A 24511-nucleotide genomic window follows, 5' to 3' on the forward strand; every position below is an offset into this window, starting at 1 on the left:
AGAAATCCAACCGTAGTTATAGGATACACAGTGCCTTCAGAAAGTATTCACACCCCTTGACTTTTTCCACATTTTGTTGTTAAAGTGGGATAAAAATAGATTTAATTGTCATTTTTTGGCAACGATCTACACAAAATACTCTGTCGAAGTGGAATAAAATACTTTTTTTTTTATCTTTGGGAGAAAAAAAAGAATATATCTTGATTTGATAACTATTCAACCCCCCGAGTCAATACATGTTAGAATAATTTTTGCCAGTGATTTACAACTGAATATTTCTGGGTATGTTTCTTAAGAGCTTTGCACACCTGGATTGTACAATATTTGCCCATTATTCTTAAAAAGAAAAATTCAAGCTCTGTCAAGTTGGTTGTTGATCATTGCTAGACAACCATTTCCAAGTCTTGCCATAGATTTTTAAGCCGATTTCTTAGTCAAAACTGTAACTAGGCCAATCGAACATTCAACATCGTCTTGGTAAGCAATGCCAGTGTATATTTGGCCTTGTATTTTAGGTTATTGTCCTGCTGAAATGTTAATTTGTCTCAGTGTCTGTTGGAAAGCAGACTGAACAAGGTTTTCCTCTAGCATTTTTCCTGTGCTTATCTCTATTCCGTTTCTTTTCCTTCTTAAAAACTCCCTAGTTCTTGTCGATGACAAGCATACACATAACATGATGCGGCCACCACCGTGCTTGAAAATATGAAGAGTGATACTCCGCGATGTGTTGGATTTGCCCCAAACAATAACGCTTTGTATTCAGCACAAAAAGTTCATTTCTTTGCCACATTTTTTGCAGTTTTACTTTACTGCCTTATTACAAACAGGATGCATGTTTGGGAATATTTTTGTTCTGTACAGGCTTCCTTCTTTTCACCCTGTTATTTAGGTTAGTATTGTGGAGTAACTACAATGTTGTTGATCTATCCTCAGTTATCTCCTATCATAGCCATTAAACTCAAACTGTTTTAAAATCACCATTGGCCTTCCTCTCCGGCAACTGAGTTAGGAAGGAGGCCTCTTATCTTTTTAGTGACTGGGTTTATTGATAAACCATCCAAAGTGTAATTAATAACTGCATTATGCTCAAAGGGATATTCAATGTCTGGCTATTTTATTTTTGATCTACCAACAGGTGCCCTTTGCGAACCCTTGGAAAACCTCTCTAGTCTTTGTGGTTGAATCTGTGCCATAACAAAAGGGTTGAATACTTATTGACTCAAGACATTTCAGCTTTTCATTTTTAATTTGTTAACATTTCAAAAATAAATTCCACTTTGACATTATGGGGTATTGTTTGTAGATCAGTGACACAAAATTTAACCAATTTTAAATTCAGGCTGTAACACAACAAAATGTGGAAAAAGTCAAGGGTGGTGAATACTTTCGGAAGGCACTGTAGCTAGTTGCTGCTGTAGTTTTCCCTGGTCAGAAAAGTAGTGTCATGACAATGAGCGTTAACACTTACAGTACAACCCATCCTGAGTGAGAAGCATTCCTATCAAGTGCTCTTTGTATCGACATAACGTATAACCCACCCACGCTGTTGTGAATCTGATCGTTCTTCAATAGGGTTGGTTTCGATGTTCTGCATGTGCTGTACAATAGTTAATGAACTCTGCTCATGGTTGTATGAGATGAAATGTCTCCAAGTGGCTTTGTTGCTGTGTTGTGTGTCTGTCACTTTCTACTGTACCTCATCTGTTTGTCTGTGTGCTGTGCATCAACATCGCAGTTATACTGCTGTGATGTTTTCACAATAGATAATATAAAGAGAACTGCCTTTACAATAAGTTATAATTTACACATTCAAGATAAATTCAGTATGGGAAAAAAATGTTTAACATATAAGAATGGTGTTAAAATGTAGTTACACATTTGCATTATTCTTGTTACCAGCATCTGTCAGAATATCAAATTACATCTGCTAATAAAATAACTTGGGGTTGTGTCCCCAATTCCCCTATTCCCTTCATGGTGAGCTACAGTACTATTGATCAGAGCCCTAGTGCACTAATATAGGGTATCGGGTGCCATTTGGGATGTACACGTTCTGTTTTTAGCATATAGCTCAGATTTCTTCACCGTTGTACTTTTTATTTTATTCAGGCAGTTTGTACGTCACTTTCACTGTATCAGAATCATCTTTAATCTTCAAAGAGGTATGGCTGGACAGAGAACCCTCATGTATGAATTATAACGAAGGGGGAAAAGGAATGTGATTTTTTTATATTTTAAACTCTTATATGAGATTGGAAAAAGTACCGGTAGATAGGCAAGGCACAGCGGCTTCATTGTAAGAACATATATTCACCCTAAACCTCATTCTTTTAATATACTTTTTGCACACTGTATTATCATTTTTGGGATAGATGTATTCTGCACAGATGCTTGTCAAAATCCAATTAAAAGTATGATTCCTTTTCCATTTGTTGAAATGTTTTTTTTTTTCATTATGAATCTAACTGAATGGTTTAATAATTATTTATTTGACATCATAAATTGAATGCTAAATTAATTTGAAAGTTCATTGAATTAATTGAAATGATACATCTCGGATGATAATAATAATAATAATAGAATGAGTGAACATGTTCAGTGCCCTTGTTATAACAATACTAACTGATATTGTGCTCAAGATCACAATCTGTTTAAAAATACAGAAGTAGTTTTCCTTCCTCCATATCACAGTTATTAATTGAGTGATGTTAGGTTGTCAACTTGATTTGTTACCTTTCTGAAGCAGAAAATGAGGCAGCAAAAATATACGAAGCTTAACATTCTGTTCGCCTTTGTGTGTTTTACAGATCAATGTGTGCACATGTCAAGCAAGCCAGTAAAAAAACATATAGACTAGGTCAACCACTGTTTTCTGATCTGGTTAACGATTGGTTTAAAAGAAGAGAATACAATCAATGTTTTACTGAGACTGGAAGGAAATCTCATCCAAGTAAAGTAAATTGAAATTGAGACAGTAATAAGATCGGTCTTGAAGTAAAGTCAATACAAATTGACCGTAATAATGCTTGGTCTACATCCCAAATGGCACCATATTCCCTACATAGTGCATAGGGCTCTGGTCAAAAGTAGTGCACTATGTAGGTCCTTCCCAATAGGAGGCAGCCTTGGTGGCAGCCTCCAAGTAAAGTCAAGTAAATACAATTGGACAGTAATAAATCTTGGTGGCGGCCAGGTAAGTAGATTTCACAGCCCCTGGCTGCCTTCCAAATGGTACCCTATTCCCTTTATGTGGCATTGAGGAGGACATGAGCCAAGTCTAATAAACAAGCAGGTGTGGAGGAGATGATGCATGATGGTCTGGAGATCAATACGGAGGAGAGACTGGCTGTCTGTAAACCCCAGCAAGCTCTCTCCCTCTTTCTATCAATATCTCTCGCTCTCTTGCTTTCTTGTCTCCGTCTGTCTGTCTCTCCCTTCCTCTCTGTAAAGCCCCTCTGACTGGAGGTAGTAAGCAGTCTGTGATGGAAAGGTCAGGGGTTAGTCACATAGATAAGGGTCGCTTGTCATCCCTCAGTGGGAATAATGTGTTTTATAACACATTTGGATTGGTTGACAGTTGACACGATCAAGGTTAGATTTCTGTTTAACTTTATCAGACAAGACCTAACGGCATTCTATTGATGTCTCTTTTCTTGTTAAATCCAGAATTGGATCACTTTCAGGCTATTCCAAATCTCCTCCAGTAATGTAGGATGTTAATGTGTAATTACAAAAAGCAGTATTTTTTTTGTGTGTTTGAACAAGTTGGGAAAATCCCTGGTCTTGGTATTAAGCTCATACAGTACAGTAGATTTCATTCATTACTTCTGAACGGAGTGGTATCCCGAGAGCCCAGCCCTAGCTCCCGATCATGTATATTAGATTACAGTTAGAAGACCAAGCACAAGGGCCAGGCTGTGGAGTAAATAGTAAATTATGATGTTTGTTGTAGTGTGGACAGTCATGACACATACCTGCCCTGAGGGGAAAAGAGAGACCCACACAACTCTCCCTTCTCATAGCTCATTTGGTGGCTCCCCACCCAGTTTGACACCTGCCACTGAGACAGGATGATTAGCATTTCCAATGTATTTCCTTGGGGAAGGGAAGAGTCTCTAATATTTGTGTGTGGAGGTGATGCATCTGTGGAGACAGACAGTCATGAAAACAGTGTTTATTTCAATTCATAGTGGAAAGGGCCACATACTGTAGGCTTTTGGCTATCACTTAAAGAACATTCTATTTGTGTTTTAGGTTGATAAGTCGTGGTGCACACATTACACGGTTTTCTCTTCCCACAGACCAAGCTAATGAGTATCCTAGAGACGAAATATTGCACAGTAACCTATATCATCACAAATAACCAAGACAGAGATAAAATGACCAGATTTTCAGATTTTATTCACATGTACAAACATTCACTTTTAAGGTATTACTGAAGTGCAATTTACAACCTTAGCAGCATGTATTCATATAACTTCAATTTACATCTGAATTAGACATATCTTCATTATCGTCTTCCCATATTGTATTTTTTTATTGTTTAAAATTTGTACAAATATACACTCATTTAATACAACATTACCATTCAGTCATGCCATACTGTTAATATCTCTCAAAATAATCAACGGGTTTTTAACGAAGAATCATTTTGTTATATTTGCCAGAAACCACAAAACTACACTACATGACCAAAAGTATGTGGACACCTGCTGGTCGAACATCTCATTCCAAAATCATGGGCATTAATATGGAGTTGGTCCCCCCTTTGCTGCTATAACAGCCTCCACTCTTCTGGGAAGGCTTTCAACTAGATGTTGGAACATTGCTGCAGGGACTTGCTTCCATTCAACCACAAGAGCATTAGTAAGGTTGGACAATTAGGCCTGGCTCGCAGTCGGCATTTCAATTCATCCCATTCATCCAAAAGGTGTTCAATGGGGTTAAGGTCAGTGCTCTGTGCAGGCCAGTCAAGTTCTTCCACACCAAATTCGACAAACCATTTCTGTATGGACCTCACTTTGTGCACGGGGGCATTGTCATGCTGAAATAGGAAAGGGCCTTCCCCAAACTGTTGCCCCGAAGTTGGAAGCACAGAATCGTTTAGAATATCTTTGTATGCTGTAGCGTTAAGATTTCCCTTCACTGGAACTAAGGGGCCTAGCCTGAACCATTATTCCTCCTCCACCAAACTTTACAGTTGGCACTATGCATTCGGGCAGGTCGCGTTCTCCTGGCATCTGCCAAACCCAGACTCGTCTGTTGGACTGCCAGATGGTGAAGCGGGATTCATCACTCCAGAGAACGTGTTTCCACTGATCCAGAGTACGATGGTGGCGAGCTTTACACCACTCCAGCTGATGCTTGACATTGCACATGGTGATCTTTAGCTTGTGTGCAGCTGCTCGGCCATGGAAACCCATTTCATGCAGCTCCCGACGAACAGTTCTTGTGCTGACGTTGCTTCCCGAGGCAGTTTGGAACTCGGTAGTGAGTATTGCAACCAAGGACAGATGATTTTTACCACGATACACGCTTCAGCACTTGGCGGTTCCATTCTGTGAGCTTGTGTGGCCTACCACTTCACAGCTGAGCCGTTGTTGCTCCTAGATGTTTCCACTTCACAATAACAGCACTTACAGTTGACCGGGCAGCTCTAGCAGGGCAGACATTTGACGAACTGACTTGTTTGAAAGGTGGCATCTTATGATGGTGCCACGTTGGAAGTCACTGAGCTCTTTAGTAAGGCTATTCTACTGCCAATGTTTGTCTATGGAGATTGCATGGCTGTGTGCTCGATTTCATACACCTGTCGGCAATAGGTGTGGCTGAAATATCCAAATCCACTAATTTGAAGGGGTGTCCACATACCTTTGTATATATAGTGTATGTTTGACTAATTGAATGACTATGAAAAATAACTGGTAAAACATACCACAAGCTTCCAACAAAATGTGCCTCTACATTTAATAATAGAGCGAATTAGAAAATAAAAGAGAAATATGTACAAGATGAACTTTCAGAGGGAAAACTAGTTAGATTATTCTTGACAACACATGTATGAAGATGACAAAAGAGTTTGAATTTATTCATGGTTCATTATCACTCCACATAATGTCCTATGTGTACCAGGGTTAAGGTCAATTCCATTTCAATTCAGTCAAAGCATTTAAATGGAATTCACCCCAACCCTGATGTGCACTGTGCTTATGTATGTATGACATGCATCTAGTGATCTGTGATTGGGGTCATACTAGCCTTGACAAACACACAGGGTGGGTTCTCTTTATAAAAGAGAACAACCTTCACTGGATCTCTACTCAACTAACGGGGACAGGGAGGATTTTATAAAAACGTAAATACCTACTCCTGCTATTTTGGAACTCTTCCAATTGAAAAAACGATATCCCACTTTGATGATAATGATGATCCACGTTCTTGTCCGGTGGAACAGTATATCAGAGAAATGATTGTGACAGTATTTCCTACGGTCTACCTGCCCAGTGGACCGTACACACGACCAAAATGGGATCTGAGGCAGAGGAGAGTGATGGACAAGTAAAAACACTGACACATAAGAACTATGACCACTAGGTGACACTGTTACTGTGTTTAATATAATAGCCTGGACTGTTCTCTTCGTGAACTTCAAGGAAAGTGTCAGAGTAAGGTGGGAGGATTTAAACAACATGACGATAATGTATGCATATAACGTTATCGTATTCCTACATTCGAACATCACACACGTAAAAAACAACACATTGACCTAATGATTTGAAATTATTTGACAATACTTGTAATACTAAAATAAAGCATATTTTCAAGATTAAATGGGGGGTGAAAATCGGACATTTGAAATGAACACAAACAAAGTAAGGAGGCCAACGTGGACAAACATGGCCAGGGTTGAGAAGTCAGTGTTTTACAGATGACATTTGATAGTGTGTAGTGTGTTCTAGCGTTCTGAACCTTCACAGACTGGCTTGGGGAGTAGTGAGGATGTGAAACAAAGAAGAGAACGGTTCCTCGCTACCACCCAGCACCTGGGCTATAGAGTAGGGCCAATAGAGAGTTAATGACTCCGCAACTAAACACCAAAATGCATTTTGTTAAGTAGGGTTCTATTTATTGTTTTTCTCCCATTGACGACTGAATGTCAGTCCATTCTGTGTCCTTCCCATCATTGCAAGTAATCGCTCGTCAACCAAACCACTGTAGCAGGTTGGTCACAACCCGGTCACAACCCTTTTACACCAGCTCAAAGTGAGCGCAGCTAACAAGTCAGGCTCACGACTGCTCTATTGTGCGTTAATCAACCCCCCTTTATAATCAACCTGTCAGTGGTAAAAAATCTGAAAAAAACTGTGCCATTCCAATTACAGCGAGAGACCTGACTAAAAAGGTGAAATCAACTCAGAGCGTTAATGACAGGTATTAAAGAAGCTAAGATGGCTGTGGTGTTCTATCTGAAAGGGGAACCCCAGTGTGGGCTAATGGCAGCAGTTATGTTGCTATCACCTCCATTCTCTTCTATTCCCTTTGTGCCACTAAGAGCTGGTGGAATTAACCTGTCGTGGCCACGTCAGAACCTCTAGCTTCGTGACTTGTGTTAGAGTCAGAAGCGAGCGGAGAGAGGTGGAGAGGAGGCGAGAGAGAGGGGAGAGGGGAGAGGAGGAGAGAATGAGATCGCTGAAGGAGAGGGGGTTGAAGATGGCAGAGAGGAACAGAGGGATAGAAAGGGGGTCGAAAGATGAAGTGATAGAGAAAAAGGAGGAGATGGACAGACAAAGAGATGCTGTGAAAAGGGAGAGAGATAGGTGAGATATATGTGAAGGAGGCCTGTGGCAAGCAGGCGTGTGTGTAACGGTGAGTTGTCTATCTGGTTCTCTGTGGTCCTTTTCTCTTTCTCCATCTCTCTGTCCATCACACGTCACAATGACAGGCTCTGTAATTGGCTGGCCCTGTCCCCCATCCCGCTGGAGCTCTGCAGGTGCACCGCCGCCCCCAAATGGCTGATGACAAGATAGCGGCTGCCTTTCACATTGACCAAGGTTACCCTGCCTTCTTTCCTGCCTTCTCCCCGGCTTTGACATGACAACCAGGGACCAGCGGGATAATGAAGGAGAGGTCCGATCAAACCCACTCTCTTTCATTCCCGTTTTCATATATATATATTTTTTTTTTTTGTGGAACTTGAACGACCGACATCAAAGGTGGCTTTTGCCGAGGAGGAGATGGAGGCTTGTAGAGCAAACCAAAGTCAGCGGACAACAATAAAGCCAACTGCCACATGCTCCTTCTACAGACACGCACGCAAACGGACGGATGAACACGGACACACACACCACAGGAAGCTGGTGTGCGTGTGCATAATAATGGCTAGAATGGAGTGAAATGTGTCTTAGTCCTGTAGCAAGAAGCTCTCCTGCTCTGGAGGTTTCTTCACCCAGGTTCCCAGGCCTGTCTCCTGTAGCGATCTGAGCCACTGCTGTTTGGCAGTCTGGTAAGAGCCGGCAGCCATCTTGGCCTCACAGTACATCAGTGGCTGGTCCAAGGGCCCGGAAGCATGGATACTCAACTGGAGAGAGAAGGAAGAAGGAGAAGGAGGGAGAGAAAAAAGGAGAGAGAAATAAAGATGGAGCGAGAAAGACAGAGGGAGAAAAAGACGGGGTAGAGGGTTAGGGTAAGAGAGATAGAGAGCAAAACAAAACTAATGAGCCGGCACAAACGGGGAACTTCAACAGCTGTGTAATCTCCCCATTTAAATTTCACAAGCAATTGAACATTCTCTGTGCTTTTGTGCATTTCCTTTGTTGCGCAGGCAGAAAGAGAAGAGGAGCAGCCGCTAGGCGCGGTGAGAGAGGGGACGTAGGCACAGTCAAGTCACAAAGTTTCTTTGGAGATTACTGTGTCTGCTGTTGCATGCCTTACTGCGCGCGGGGACCAATTTCCAAGGGCGGTGCTCCTCAAGTGCTTCTCCAAATAATTATGGTTATATAATCATTATAATTTAACTGCCACCATTTGGGTGTTGCAGGCATTTACATACATTTTCATAATGAAAATTAAACTGCGCTTTGTGTTTGTTCTAAAATAATAGTCTGCTATTGTGTGATGGGGGGCTGCTGTAGAGTACTGTGGCAGCTGTTGCTGGACACACAGAGACGTCAAGTGGTTCCATGCTACTCACTGAAGCTTGGTTAGTCGCTATTAAAGGCATGGTATGACATTTTTTTTATGCCATGTACAGATATACTATCTTAATTTGACCAGCTTCTCACAGCAGAAAAATAATCCTGCAGCAACATGACATGTGAATTCTTATGTGGATTATAATTAATGGATTATAATAAATGTTTGTGATTGTTACATTTTTCGTTAGGGAAAATCAAGGCTGACATTTTGAAGTGGAAATTACACCTTAGAAGCCTTTCAAACTTCAGAAACCTTTTTTAAACCTCGAACATTCTCTGCAACAACAGAGTGATCGAATTAAGATCGAACATCTGTATTCATTATGATACAGTTTATAGTGTGTGCGTGTTTCTGTCTGCACTACTCACCTTGCGGTACAGCCTTGCCCAGCGGGTGAACAGAGCGTGCTTGCAGAGCCTTGATGGCATCCCAGAGTCCCTCTTCCGTCCCGTAGCCGCGTTGACCACCTCCAGCTGACCGTCCCCACAAGTCCAGTTCACACTGACACACAGAGACTTCCCCGGCTGACGACACTCACCGCTGACACTCAGACCTGCAGGGACGCACAGGAAAAAAGGTCATTTTTCTTTTTAGAATGTGTGTGATTGCTTAAGCCTTTAGTCATATTAGACACAGGGTAATTCCGGTTAACCCAGAACTAAAGACTTGCGTAATTGGTTAGATGCTCGATTAAAGGTAGACTCAGCGAAATGATGTTGCCACGAGTAGCACCGCAGATATTGAGATGAGCGAGATCCAACACTTCGCTCACACAGTCACAAACAGTATCGGCGCATGTGCACGGTATTGCTTCACGCTGTTACAGCGTGTAGCCACAGGACCAAAACAGCAGAGAAGTTGAGCCCCGTGCTTCAACACTGTTGTTGCGGAAATTGACCCGCTATGCTGTTTACTTTCTGCATCTACGTCATATCGCTGAGTCTACCTTTAAGTTCTGGATCCATACATGTTGAGAAGAGATAAAACGAGGATCGGAACTGGAATGCAGAGCTCCACCGTCTCTCTTTGCAAGTTACGGGCAAGTCTATGGGCCAAAAGTACCCTCCCCTTCCGAAATTCAAAAGACACTAAGACCTGCGAAATTGTGATTTGTCCGAATAACCAGTGACGGAAAACCCAAGCACCGTAACTAATGCTGCTGGTTATCTCATGCACCCCGTTGTATCATGACAGATCTACGGTACCGTTTATGTAGTCTGTCCACGAGAGATTAGACACATGGGGACAGGGGACCATCTTGTTAAATAGAGGCCAAGGGACATATTTGCTACACATTTGCACTAATGCAACATCTGAAGGATAAAAAACAGCTGAAACATGAAATTACTGTATGTTTGTTTCACCTGAACCTGAACTTTATACTTCGATTTGCTTTTCATTTCACTTTTTTTGTGGTTAACTCCCTCTAGCAGAGAACAGATGCAACGTTTGCAGTGATGCAAAAGCTTAGTCAACCTGGTTCTCTATCTCCAAGCTGTTTATACACCAGCCTCTCTCCTCAGAGAGCAGTTACTGGGGGGAGAGGGAGAGGAAGAGAGAGCAAGAGACAGAGAGAGAGAGACACTAGGGTGAGAGAGAGAGGGAGAAAGGGATAGGAAACAGGGGGGAGAAAGAAAGAGAGAAAAGACAGAGAGTGAAAGAAAATGAAAGACCGAGGGTCTATCAAGCATGCGAGTGTGCATTTCATTAAAGGGAAACGTGTTGACGTGGATAATGTAACATGGGTGTTTGAAGCTTCACTATCTCTGTGGTAAACACTGTGCCTGAGATACTGAGGTCCCTCACTGGACTCCTCAATCAGACACAGCCTCTCACATCCAATTAGCTAGCCTAGCGCTCCGATAGCACTCTGCAGGAAAAGCAGTGGAGGGTAGGAGGAGAGGTGGAGGATAGGTGGCGAGGAAGAAAATGGGATGAGGAAGAGATGAGTTGAAGAGGAGGATATTGAGAAAGGAGGATGGTGAGGAGAGAAGAAGGGCAGGGAGGGGGAGGAGGAAGAGGAGGAGGAGAGGAGACTCAGCCACTAGACTTCATGTACAATGAATTAGCACCCAGCGTTACAGAACAAGAGAAGTGACAACCAGTCCCCCCCTACGGACACAGGGAATTAGCACCCCTGCTGAGTGCAGCTAAAAAAGACTTACGCACTCTAGCAGCATTGTCAAGACATCAACACTGATTATAATGTAGTTATGCACTGGTGGAAACAAAGTAGAAAATACAAGTAGGAATGTTTACCTTGACACAGGGTAACTAAGAACTCATGCAAAGTACGATGCATCCATAATATGTCTCCATTTGAATAAAATGTTTAAGTCTGGACAAGTGTCCATATTAATGATATGATCGAATCGCTCATAATTAATAACGCTATTACTATTGCAGTAGTTAGTAGATGGATCAGTTTTGATAAAGATACCTTAAGAAAAAAGACTTGGTCATATAATTGTATGGAAACAAAGCCATGCATTCTGAGATATAACACAAAATAGATTAAACACATATTCTCAGTGATCATCTTTCTCTGTGGCAGACTCATTCCCCCATCCTCCCATCTTCACTCTTCCATTCACCAGTCTTTCATTCCTCTCTTCCTTCTTTTCTATAGCTTTTCAGAGCTGGAATGAATTGCCTGCCGACATAACAATCACCTAGTCTCTTATTATCATCCCTCCTTTCTCTTACAGAGACACACCTCTTTGAACAAAAGACTCCCCCCTCCTCTCCCTCTCTCTCTCTCCTGTCTCCCTCCTCTCCCTCTCCTGTCTCCCTCCTCTCCCATCTCTCTCTCTTTCTCCCTCTCCTGTCTCCCTCCTCTCCCTCTCCTGTCTCCCCCCTCTCCCTCTCCTGTCTCCCTCCTCCCCCTCTCCTGTCTCCCTCCTCTCCCTCTCCTGTCTCCCTCCTCTCCCTCTCTCTCTCTTTCTCCCTCTCCTGTCTCCCTCCTCTCCCTCTCCTGTCTCCCTCCTCTCCCTCTCCTGTCTCCCTCCTCTCCCTCTCCTGTCTCCCTCCTCTCCCTCTCCTGTCTCCCTCCTCTCCCTCTCCTGTCTCCCTCCTCTCCCTCTCTCTCTCTTTCTCCCTCTCCTGTCTCCCTCCTCTCCCTCTCCTGTCTCCCTCCTCTCCCTCTCCTGTCTCCCTCCTCTCCTGTCTCCCTCCTCTCCCTCTCTCTCTCTTTCTCCCTCTCCTGTCTCCCTCCTCTCCCTCTCCTGTCTCCCTCCTCTCCCTCTCCTGTCTCCCTCCTCCCCCTCTCCTGTCTCCCCCTCTTTCTCCATCTCTCCCCCTCTCTCTCTATCATACTGCCTCTATTCATGCCTCATTTGATCCCTTCAATCGACTTGACTCTTGTGTCTCTGTAATAGCCAATTAGATTTTTCTGTGAAGTCTTGATCAGTTTCTCTATTCTAGTTAGCGCTCTGCAGGTAGCTCATGAAGTAGACCAATTCAAACCTGTGGTTATGTGATGTAGAATAATTATAATAGCTGGAAAATTTAAATATTCATTTCAAAAACCCACCACCACTACCGCTACAATTACTTCAAGAACCATTTCTGTGGCCACTGCTTAGAGCCGTGCACGCACATGCAGCATTAACATTGAGTGGACAACTGAAAAGTCCAAAATGTGAGCAAGGCGAAATGCAGTACCGGCAACGCATGATACATGCAACTTAGAACTGTGAATGTGGAGGGGAAAACACTTTATTAGACCACGCCACATCCAAGAAAAATGTTAATTGAAAAGTCTTAAATGTGATTGAGGCAAAAGGCAGCACTGGCAATGCATGATACCTACAATGTAAACGCTCTCTAATAGTAAAAGTAACTCCAGGCCGTGTCTCCAGTGTGGTGTCTCCCGGTTTGGTTAAATCCAGGTGACTTTTTGAAGGACAACCTCATTGATGTATTTAGCCCCCTCTGCTCTCTGCTGCAGGTGGAGTCATTTGGTTGGCAGTGATAAGAGCTCCTGGGGAAGTCAGTCAGAGCCAGAGCCTTTCATATGACAGGACTTAAAATAACCCAGCCATTTCCCTGAACAAGAGGCCCAGACACAATGGTGGAGGATCTCATCAGGGCAGGATGAATGAAAAGGTGGAGGGAGGGTGGAGGAGGAGGGAGTATGGGCCCTGGGTCCTGGGAGTGAATGGAATGAACCATCCATCCCTCCCCCTCTCTCTCTCTCTCGCTCCCCCTCTCTCTCCCCCTCTCCATCCACCTCCTCTTTGCTCACTCCCTCCTCCACAATGAATGGTTGTCTGATAAGAGCTGTGATTACATTGATTTGGAGTAGGGCCATCTCTCCAATGACCCCCTCTCCTCTCCTCCTCCCCCAGCCCTCCCCCTGTCCTCTACTGGCTCAGACAGCAAAGATACACACACACACACACACACACACACACACACACACACACACACACACACACACACACACACACACACACACACACACACACACACACACACACGCACACACACACGCACACACACACACACAAAGCCACGCCCCAGTAAATACATAGACATAGCATTCTCTGATGTCCGTCTGCGATTTCAGCCTTGCACTGAGTTTACAAAGTTTATTTTCAAGCGTGTAGGCCCGTCTTTTCAGCCTAGCTTGGACTCCCCGTTTCCTTCCTCTTCTTAGTCGCCATAAATAGCCATAAAAAAAAGCTAAGTTGAGCAGGAACCGGCAAGAAGCGCGCCCTCCTCAGCGCCACCGTCTTAGACACACCAGCTGTCGGTGCCCATCGAAGCCTTCCTCCCAGACAAGATTAACACATTCTGTGCTTGCTTCGAGGCAGACAATACCGAGCCATCCAGGAAGACTCTCGCTGCTCCAGACGACCAGGTGCTTTCACTCTCAGAGGTAGACGTGAGGAAAACTCTCAAAAGAGTGAATACAAAGCCGCTGGCCCAGATGGCGTCCCTGGCTGCATCCTCAGCATGTGTGCTAACCAGCTGGCGGGCATCTTCTCGGACATCTTCAACTTGTCCCCGTCCCAGGCTGTAGTCCCCACCTACTTTAAGGAAACCAACACTGTCCCAGTGCCCAAGAAAAACAAAGTGACATTCCCAAATGACCTGGGTCATCATGAAGTGCTTCGAGAGGCTGGTCATTGCCCACATCAAGGCCAGCATGCCAGACACACTGGATCCACTCCAATTTGCCTACCGCTCCAACTAGAGGTCTTCACAGGTCCAAAAAGTTGAAGTGGACCTGGGGCTTTCCCACTCGGGCCCGATCTGCATAAATACATTTTTTTAAATATAGAGACCCATTCCGAACGGACCAGAGGACAACTAGACCCATTCCGTATATAGACATGGTCGGATACAGACCAGGTCTGATACGAGAGAGGGAAGCAGCAGAAAAATCATATTTGATGGTAAGTAGCCTAGCTACGGCACCTATTAGTCTACTATAGCGCGAGTCAATTGGTTGGTTGCTGTCTCTCGTCTCTCCCTCCCTGCTCCCTGTGTCACTTGCTTACAGTACAGCCCCTCCCTCACACCTCTCTCCCTCCTCTCATGCTTTATCAGCACCAGTTAATAAAGTAGCTTAAAATATTATTACTTAGTATCTGTCTTGATTGCATCAAACCGGGAGAAGCTAGTTTAAATAGCTAACGTTAGCTAGCTAGGCTAATTGAGGCTGCAGTGCATTCAGAATATAAAGTAGCAGCCTACCTGTTGGCTCTTGGTCATTGTAGCCTATCCTTCTCCTTCATTTTAATTCCATCTTCCACTGATTAGTTATCTCCTAACCTTTGCCACACACGGCGGCTCTATGACTGTAGCCTATTGCCGCTTTGATGACTTATGATTGGGTAACAACAAGCTACAAGCGCCACACTCCACTCTCGTGAAAAGCAAGAGCAGCAGCATAAATTATAAAATGTCTCTCTCTCTCGACTGCAGCAGTTGCGTTCGGATCAGTCAGTTAAAATTGGCCCGTGACAATCATAACAGATCCGACCCAGACCTGTGACATTATTTAGAATTCTGTATCCGGACCCACTCTGGTTTATTCTACCGCCTTTTACTTTATGTTCATATTCTTATCTTTTCTTATTTCTTATTGTTGTTGTATTGTTGAGAAGGCACCTGCAAGTAAGCACTTCGTTGGACGATGTATACCATGCGCATCCTGTACATAGGACTAATAAAACTTGAAACACACTCAGAAGGATGTCTAGAATGACAGGCAGAATGCTTGTGGCAGATGTCTGTGGCCACGTCTGTTTTGTTTTGAGGTTCTGCTTGTCCAAGGTAAAGGTCACCATTCTGCCCTTTGTCAACAACGACGAAATGAAAGAGAAACATTTCTCAAAGAATTTATGTCAACCTTTGAGCAAAACATTCAGATTTCGAGCAGAAGGAGCAATTATCTTATGGAGACATACTATGTCCTTTACGTGGGGACTGTCTTCAGTACCTAACTTAATATTTCAGACAACTTCCAAGTGACTCTACAGTGTTCTTGGTTGTTCAATGATAAATTCATTATGACCATCATCAGTAAAGGTCCTTCTGTAAAATAATCACTCCTGATGATGATGGAGCTGTAAAAATATTCATCCTTATGACACCTAATTACCCAGAGTTCTGTGGCACTGGGGATCTTTAGAGAGGGAAAATGCCCTTCAAGAGTAATGTGCACGACCTACCTCCCTAGCCGTGTGTGTATGGAGGGTGAACACACTGTTATCCAAAAACATATCCAAAGTCAAAACTATCATCGTGATACATTTTGTATAGCGTTGCATTGTCTCTGTCTGTCTGTCTGTCTGTCTGTCTGTCTGTCTGTCTGTCTGTCTGTCTGTCTGTCTGTCTGTCTGTCTGTCTGTCTGTCTGTCTGTCTGTGTGTCTCTTACCACTAAGAAGAGGCTGGTTGCGTCTGTAAGCGACAGGCAGCGGTCCGAGGCACTCCAGTCTTTGACTCATCACCCTGTTGAGGTGACCCGGGTGTCTGAGGCTGCCCACCGTCAGACTGTGGAGGTACACCGGCTCCACAAAGTGACTCAACAATGCCCCCTGCAGTCCCAGGACGTTCCATCTACAGGAAAGGAGAGGGGGGAGATGAGAGAGAGAGCGAGGAGAGGAGAGAGAAAGAGTGGGGAGAGAGAAGAAGAGAGAGGAGGAAATAGAGGAAAGGTGAAGAGAAGAAGGAGAGAGGGGAGAAAAGAGAGGAGAGGGGAGAAAAGAGAGGAGAGTAGAGAGGGCAGACAGAAGGAGCGTCAGTGATGGACAGAGACAATCTGATCATTATCTGGCCAAAGGACGTGACAAGATAGGGAACAAATGGTGACACACACACACACACACTCAACAAAGGTCAGAGCATTATCACTCATTACAGCCACCCAGATATTATCATTCATATATTCAACATTGACATCAGGGTTAATGCACTTCTAGCAGGTTTGTGCTTACAGGTGTGCTTTTCTTTCTCGAGGACCAGGGACAAGGGCAATCACCTCTGATTTTGTTTAGGAAGATCCACGAGTGACACATAATCAATAAAGCTCTAATCCTGTCTGCATCTGTTACACAGAAGTGTGGTGGTGAGATAGTACTATACTGGTGGTGAGATAGTCGTATATTGGTGGTGAGATAAGCCTATACTGGTGGTGAGATAGTAAAATACTGGTAGTGAGATAGTACTATACTGGTGGTGAGATAGAAATATACTGGTGGTGAGGTAGAACTATACTGGTGGCGAGATAGACCTATACTGGTGGCGAGATAGTAATATACTGGTGGTGAGACAGGCCTATACTGGTGGTGAGATAGTACTATACTGGTGGTGAGATATTGTAGTACTATACTGGTGGTGAGGGAGTACTATATTGGTGGTGAGATGATAGTACTATACTGGTGGTGAGAGTACTGTACTTGTGGTGAGATATTAATTTAATATACTGATGGTGAGATAGAAATATACTGGTGGTGAGATAGTACTATAGTGGTGGTGAGATAATGTAGTATTATACAAGTGGTGAGATAGTACTATACTGATGGTGAGATAGTCCAATACTGGTGGTGAGATAGTCCAATACTGGTGGTGAGATAGTTATATACTGGTGGTGAGATAATACCTTACTGGTGGTGAGATGATATTATACTGGTGGTGAGATGATACTATACTGGTGGTGAGATAGTTATATACTGGTGGTGAGATAATACCTTACTGGTGGTGAGATGATACTATACTGGTGGTGAGATGATACTATACTGGTGGTGAGATGATACTATACTGGTGGTGAGATGATACCATACTGGTTGTGAAGTACTGCAGTACTATACTGGTGGTGAGATTATACTATGCTGGTGGTGAGATAATGAGGTACTATACTGGTGGTAAGACACTACAGCACTATACTGGTGGTGAGGTGATACTATACTGGTGGTGAGATGATACTACTACTTGTGAAGGTGGTAAATGACCTTTTAATGACGTCAGACCGAGGCTCTGCATCTGTCCTTGTGCTCCTAGATCTTAGTGCCGCTTTTGATACCATCGATCACCACATTCTTTTGGAGAGATTGGAAACCAAATTGGTCTACATGGACAAGTTCTGGCCTGGTTTAGATCTTATCTGTCGGAAAGATATCAGTTTGTCTCTGTGAATGGTTTGCCCTCTGACAAATCAATTGTAAATTTCGGTGTTCCTCAAGGTTCCGTTTTAGGACCACTATTGTTTTCACTATACATTTTACCTCTTGGGGATGTCATTCGAAAACATAATGTTAAATTTCACTGCTATGCGGACGACACACAGCTGTACATTTCAATGAAACATGGTGAAGCCCCAAAATTGCCCTCGCTAGAAGTCTGTGTTTCAGACATAAGGAAGTGGATGGCTGCAAACTTTCTACTTTTAAACTCGGACAAAACAGAGATGCTTGTTCTAGGTCCCAAGAAACAAAGAGATCTTCTGTTGAATCTGACAATTAATCTGGATGGTTGTACAGTCGTCTCAAATAAAACTGTGAAGGACCTCGGCGTTACTCTGGACCCTGATCTCTCTTTTGAAGAACATATCAAGACTGTTTCAAGGACAGCTTTTTTCCATCTACGTAACATTGCAAAAATCAGAAACTTTCTGTCCAAAAATGACGCAGAAAAATTAATCCATGCTTTTGTTACTTCTAGGCTGGACTACTGCAATGCTCTACTTTCCGGCTACCCGGATAAAGCACTAAACAAACTTCAGTTAGTGCTAAATACAGCTGCTAGAATCCTGACTAGAACCCAAAAATTTGATCATATTACTCCAGTGCTAGCCTCCCTACACTGGCTTCCTGTTAAGGCAAGGGCTGATTTCAAGGTTTTACTGCTAACCTACAAAGCATTACATGGGCTTGCTCCTACCTATCTTTCCGATTTGGTCCTGCCGTACATACCTACACGTACGCTACGGTCACAAGACGCAGGCCTCCTAATTGTCCCTAGAATTTCTAAGCAAACGGCTGGAGGTAGGGCTTTCTCCTATAGAGCTCCATTTTTATGGAATGGTCTGCCTACCCATGTGAGAGATGCAGACTCAGTCTCAACCTTTAAGTCTTTACTGAAGACTTATCTCTTCAGTAGGTCCTATGATTAAGTATAGTCTGGCCCAGGAGTGTGAAGGTGAACGGAAAGGCTGGAGCAACGAACCGCCCATGCTGTCTCTGCCTTGCCGGTTCCCCTCTTTCCACTGGGATTCTCTGCCTCTAACCCTATTACAGGGGCTGAGTCACTGGCTTACTGGTGTTCTTCCATGCCGTCCATGGGAGGGGTGCGTCACTTGAGTGGGTTGAGTCACTGACGTGGTCTTCCTGTCTGGGTTGGCGCCCCCCCCTTGGGTTGTGCCATGGCGGAGATCTTTGTGGGCTATACTCGGCCTTGTCTTAGGACGGTAAGTTGGTGGTTGTAGACATCCCTCTAGTGGTGTGGGGGCTGTGCTTTGGCAAAGTGGGTGGGGTTAGATCCTGCCAGTTTGGCCCTGTCCGGGGGTATTATAGGATGGGGCCACAGTGTCTTCTGATCCCTCCTGTCTCAGCCTTCAGTATTTATGCTGCAGTGGTTTATGTGTCGGGGGGCTAGGGTCAGTCTGTTACATCTGGAATATTTCTCTTGTCTTATCCGGTGTCCTGTGTGAATTTAAATATGCTCTCTCTAATTCTCTCTTTCTCTCTTTCTTTCTTTCTCTCGGAGGACCTGAGCCCTAGGACCATGCCTCAGGACTACCTGGCATGATGACTCCTTGCTGTCCCCAGTCCACCTGGCCATGCTGCTGCTCCAGTTTCAACTGTTCTGTCTGCGGCTATGGAACCCTGACCTGTTCACCGGACGTGCTTGTTTCACCCTCGACAACTACTATGATTATTATTATTTGACCATGCTGGTCATTTATGAACATTTTAACATCTTGACCATGTTCTGTTATAATATCCACCCGGCACAGCCAGAAGAGGACTGGCCAACCCTCATAGCCTGGTTCCTCTCTAGGTTTCTTCCTAGGTTTTTGGCCTTTCTAGGGAGTTTTTCTTAGGGAGTTTTTCCTAGCCACCGTGCTTCTTTCACATGCATTGCTTGCTGTTTGGGGTTTTAGGCTGGGTTTCTGTACAGCACTTTGAGATTTCAGCTGATGTACGAAGGGCTATATAAATACATTTGATTTGATTTGATACTATACTGGTGGTGAGATAATACTATACTGGTGGTGAGATAGTAATACTGATGGTGCTATAGTACTATACTGGTGGTGAGATACTGCAGTACTATACTGGTGGTGAGATGATACTATACTGGTGGTGAGATGATACTATACTGGTGATGAGATAATACTATACTGGTGGTGAGATAGTAATACTGATGGTGCTATAGTACTATACTTGTGGTGAGATACTGCAGTACTATACTGACGGTGAGGGATTACTATATTGGTGGTGAGATGATAGTACTATACTGGTGGTGAGACAGTACTGTACTTGTGGGGATATATTAATTTAGTATACTGATGGTGAGATGATACCTTACTGGTGGTGAGATGATACTATGCTGGCGGTGAGATGATACCATACTGGTGGTGAGATGATACCATACTGGTGGTGAAGTACTGCAGTACTATACTGGTGGTGAGATACTACAGTACTATACTGGTGGTGAGATACTACAGTACTATACTGGTGGTGAGATGATACTATACTGGTGGTGAGATAGTAATACTGATGGTGCGATAGTACTATACTGGTGGTGAGATACTGCAGTACTATACTGGTGGTGAGATGATACTATACTCGTGGTGAGATAATACTATACTGGTGGTGAGATAGTAATACTGATGGTGCAATAGTACTATACTGGTGGTGAGATACTGCAGTACTATACTGGTGGTGAGATGATACTATACTGGTGGTGAGATGATACTATACTGGTGGTGTCAGTAAATGCTAGGAGTGGTGGTAGGAGTCAGGCGCAGAGAGCAGAGGTAAGGAGATAATGTGTTTATTCCGTAACACAACAAAAACGGTTGACGCACATAAAACAACACTATTCGATCGCCAGCACATCCAATAACAAAACACACTGACGCAAATAATCCCGCACAAACCTGGGCGGGCTACACAGGCTTAAATAACCAAAATCAAGAGAACCAAATGAGGAACAGGTGCAAACAATCAGACATACCAAACGAAAAGGAAAAAGGGATCAGCGGCGGCTAGCAGGCCGGCGACGACGACCGCCGAGCCTGCTAGCGGTGGGATTCGTGACAGTACCCCCCCCTGACGCGCGGCTCCTGCTGCGCGCCGCCACCGGCCTCGAGGGCGACCCGGAGGACAAGGCGCAGGGCGATCCCCATGAAGGTGGTGGAATTCCCTCAGTAGTGGGGGGTCCAAAATGTCCCTCCTAGGTACCTAGCACCTCTCCTCCGCGCCGTACCCCTCCCAGTCGACGAGGTACTGTAGGCCCCCCCCCCGAAGTCTGGAGTCCAGAATGGCACGTATCTTATACGCCGGGGACCCCCCAATGTCCAGCGGGGGTGGAGGAACCTCCGGCACCTCACCTTCCTGCATGGGACCAGCCACCACCGGCCTGAGGAGAGACACATGAAAATGAAACGAGGGGTTAATACGGTAGTAAGATGGAAGTTGTAACCGGTAACACACCTCGTTTATCCTCCTCAGGACTTTAAACGGCCTTACACACTGCGGGCCCAGCTTCCGGCAGGGCAAGCGGAGGGACAGGTTTCGAGCCGAGAGCCAGACTCGATCCCCTGGTGCAAACACAGGGGTCTCACTGCGGTGCTGGTCAGCGCTCTTCTTCTGCCGTCCACTCGCCTTAGTGAGTGCGTCTTGGATGGCTCTCCAAGTGTCCTTCGAGTGCTGCACCCAATCCTCCACCGCAGGAGCCTCGGTCTGGCTCTGGTGCCATGGAGCCAGGACCGGCTGTTAGCCCAACGCACTGAAACGGTGACATGTTGGTCGAGGAGTGACGTAGGGAATTTTGTCTATTTCTGCCCATGGGACGTATCTCGCCCATTCCCTGGGCCGGTCCCGGCAATACGTCCTTAGAAACCTACCCACCTCTTGGTTCACTCTCTCCACCTGCCCATTACTTTCGGGGTGGAAACCCGAGGTCAGGCTGACCGAGACCCCAACCAGTCCATGAACGCCCTCCAAACTCTGGACGTGAACTGGGGACCCCGATCAGAAACGATGTCCTCGGGCACCCCGTAGTGCCGGAAGACATGGGTGAACAGGGCCTCCGCAGTCTGCAGGGCCGTAGGGAGACCGGGCAACGGGATGAGACGGCAGGACTTCGAGAACCGATCCACAACGACCAGGATTGTGGTGTTCCCCTGAGATACGGGAAGGTCAGTGAGGAAGTCCACTGATAAGTGCGACCACGGCCGCTGTGGAACGGGGAGGGGGTGTAATTTCCCTCTAGGCAGGTGTCGAGGAGCCTTGCTCTGAGCGCACACCGAGCAGGAGGAAACATAAAACCGCACGTCCTTACCCAAGGTGGGCCACCGGTACTTTCCCCTCAGGTTCCGCACTGTCCTCTCGATCCCAGGGTGACTTGAAGAGGGGAGATTATGGGCCCATCGAATCAATCGATCACGGAGACCAAGTGGCACGTACTGAACACCTGCTGGATACTGCGATGGTGCAGGTTCCAACCGTAACGCCCGCTCGATCTCCGCGTCCAACTCCCATACCACCGGAGCTACCAAGCACGACGCTGGGAGGATGGGAGTTGGATCGATGGCCCTCTCCTCGGTGTCATATAGGCGGGACAGTGCGTCAGCCTTTGTGTTCTGTGAACCTGGCCGATAAGAGATAGTGAAACGGAAACGGGTAAAGAACATGGCCCACCTGGCCTGACGTGGATTCAGTCTCCTAGCTGCCCGGATGTACTCGAGATTACGGTGGTCAGTCCAGATGAGAAAAGGGTGCTTAGCCCCCTCAAGCCAATGTCTCCACACCTTCAGAGCCTTGACCACAGCTAACAACTCCCCATCCCCCACGTCATAGTTCTGCTCCGCCGGCCCGAGCTTCCTAGAAAATAAAGCGCACGGGCGGAGTTTGAGTGGCGCGCACGAGTGCTGTGATAGCACGGCCCCCACCCCAGTCTCGGACGCGTCCACCTCCACTATGAATGCCAAAGAGGGGTCCGGATGAGCCAGCACGGGAGCGTCAGTAAACAGCTCCTTCAGGCGACTGAACACTCTGTTTGCCTCTGCTGACCAGCGCAAGCGCGCCGGACCCCCCTTCAGCAGTGAGGTAATGGGAGCAGCAACTTGACCAAAGCCCCGGATAAACCTCCGGTAGTAATTGGCAAACCCTAAAAACTGCTGCACCTCCTTTACCGTGGTCGGAGTTGGCCAATTTCGCACGGCTTTAACACGGTCATCCTCCATCACCACCCCCGAGGTGGAAATGCGATACCCCAGGAAGGAAACGGCTCGTTTGAAAAACTCAGATTTCTCAGCCTTAACGTACAGGTCATTCTCCAGCAGTCGCCCAAGCACCTTGCGCACCAGGGAGACATGCGCGGCGCGGGTGCACGGGGAAAGGTTGGTCCAACGACACCAGGGGAATCCCTAGCCTTAACGCGAGCCCACGATCCATAAAGTTTCCAGCTGCGCCTGAATCGACTAGCGCCTTATGCTGGAAAGAGGGAGAAAACAAGGGGAAAGTTACTAATACGAACATATGACCAACAGGGAGCTCTGGGTGAGGTTGGTGCTTACTCACCTGAGGTGGACGAGGAGTGCTCCGCCTGCCATCCCGATTCCCAGAGGAGCTCCCCCAGCACCGGTCGGCAGTGTGTCCTCTCCGACCACACTGGGTACAGGAGGAGCCTCCTCCTCCGGTTCCCCTCGACGCGGCCCCCCTAGCTCCATAGGGATGGGAGCAGGAGGGCCTGGAGGTGGAACCAACAGGGCCCGGTCTGGACGTCCGCGGGCAGCCAGCAGGTTGTCGAGGCGAATGGACATGTCTATTAGTTCATCCAGTGAGAGGGTAGTGTCCCGACAGCCTAGCTCCCGGCGGACGTCCTCTCGGAGGCTACACCGATAGTGGTCCATAAGGGCCCTGTCGTTCCACCCCGCTCCAGCAGCCAAGGTCCGGAACTCCAGAGCAAAGTCCTGTGCGCTCCTGCCGCAGGTGGAACAGCCGTTCACCCGCCGCCCGGCCCTCTGATGGGTGGTCGAACACGGCCCGGAAACGGCGGGTGAACTCGGGGTAGTGATCCCTTGCCGAGTCTGGGCCATACCACACTGCGTTAGCCCACTCCAGGGCACGTCCCGTTAAGCAGGAGACGAGGACGCTTACGCTCTCCTCTCCCGAGGGAGTCGGACGAACGGTAGCCAGGTACAACTCCAACTGCAGCAGGAACCCCTGGCACCCAGCCGCCGCTCCATCGTACTCCCTGGGGAGAGCCAGGCGCAAGGCTCCGGGTCCGGACGCTGGCGGAGGGGTAGATGGGGGAAGGGGAATTGGTGCTGGGGATGCGGTAGGAAGGCCACTCCTCTCCCATCGGTCCATCCTCTCCATCATCTGATCCATCGCTGAGCCGATTCGGTGGAGAATGGTGGTATGATGGAGGACCCTTTCCTCCATCGATGGGAGAGAAGGGGATGCTGCTCCTGCTGACTCCATAGCTGGTGCGGGATTCTGTCAGTAAATGCTAGGAGTGGTGGTAGGAGTCAGGCGCAGAGAGCAGAGGTAAGGAGATAATGTGTTTATTCCGTAACACAACAAAAACGGTCGATGCCAACACAACCGGCGTGAAATGCGAGGTGCCCAA

General features: G+C 46.0%; 1 protein-coding gene across 1 annotated transcript in view; it reads right to left on the reverse strand.

Moving 5' to 3' along the window:
• Positions 1-6595: 6595 nt before the first annotated feature.
• Positions 6596-24511, reverse strand: part of adarb2 (adenosine deaminase RNA specific B2 (inactive)) — a 201372-nt gene continuing 183456 nt past the window's right edge. The window contains exons 8-10 of the mRNA XM_029699121.1: positions 16086-16267; positions 9564-9748; positions 6596-8578 (exon numbers count right to left, since the gene is read on the reverse strand). Coding sequence (XP_029554981.1) covers positions 8402-8578; positions 9564-9748; positions 16086-16267 — 544 coding nt within the window. The 3' untranslated portion in view covers positions 6596-8401. The remainder of the gene's footprint in view (positions 8579-9563; positions 9749-16085; positions 16268-24511) is intronic.

This window comes from Salmo trutta, chromosome 2 (assembly GCF_901001165.1).
Source record: "Salmo trutta chromosome 2, fSalTru1.1, whole genome shotgun sequence".
NCBI classification, from domain to species: Eukaryota; Metazoa; Chordata; class Actinopteri; order Salmoniformes; family Salmonidae; genus Salmo; species Salmo trutta.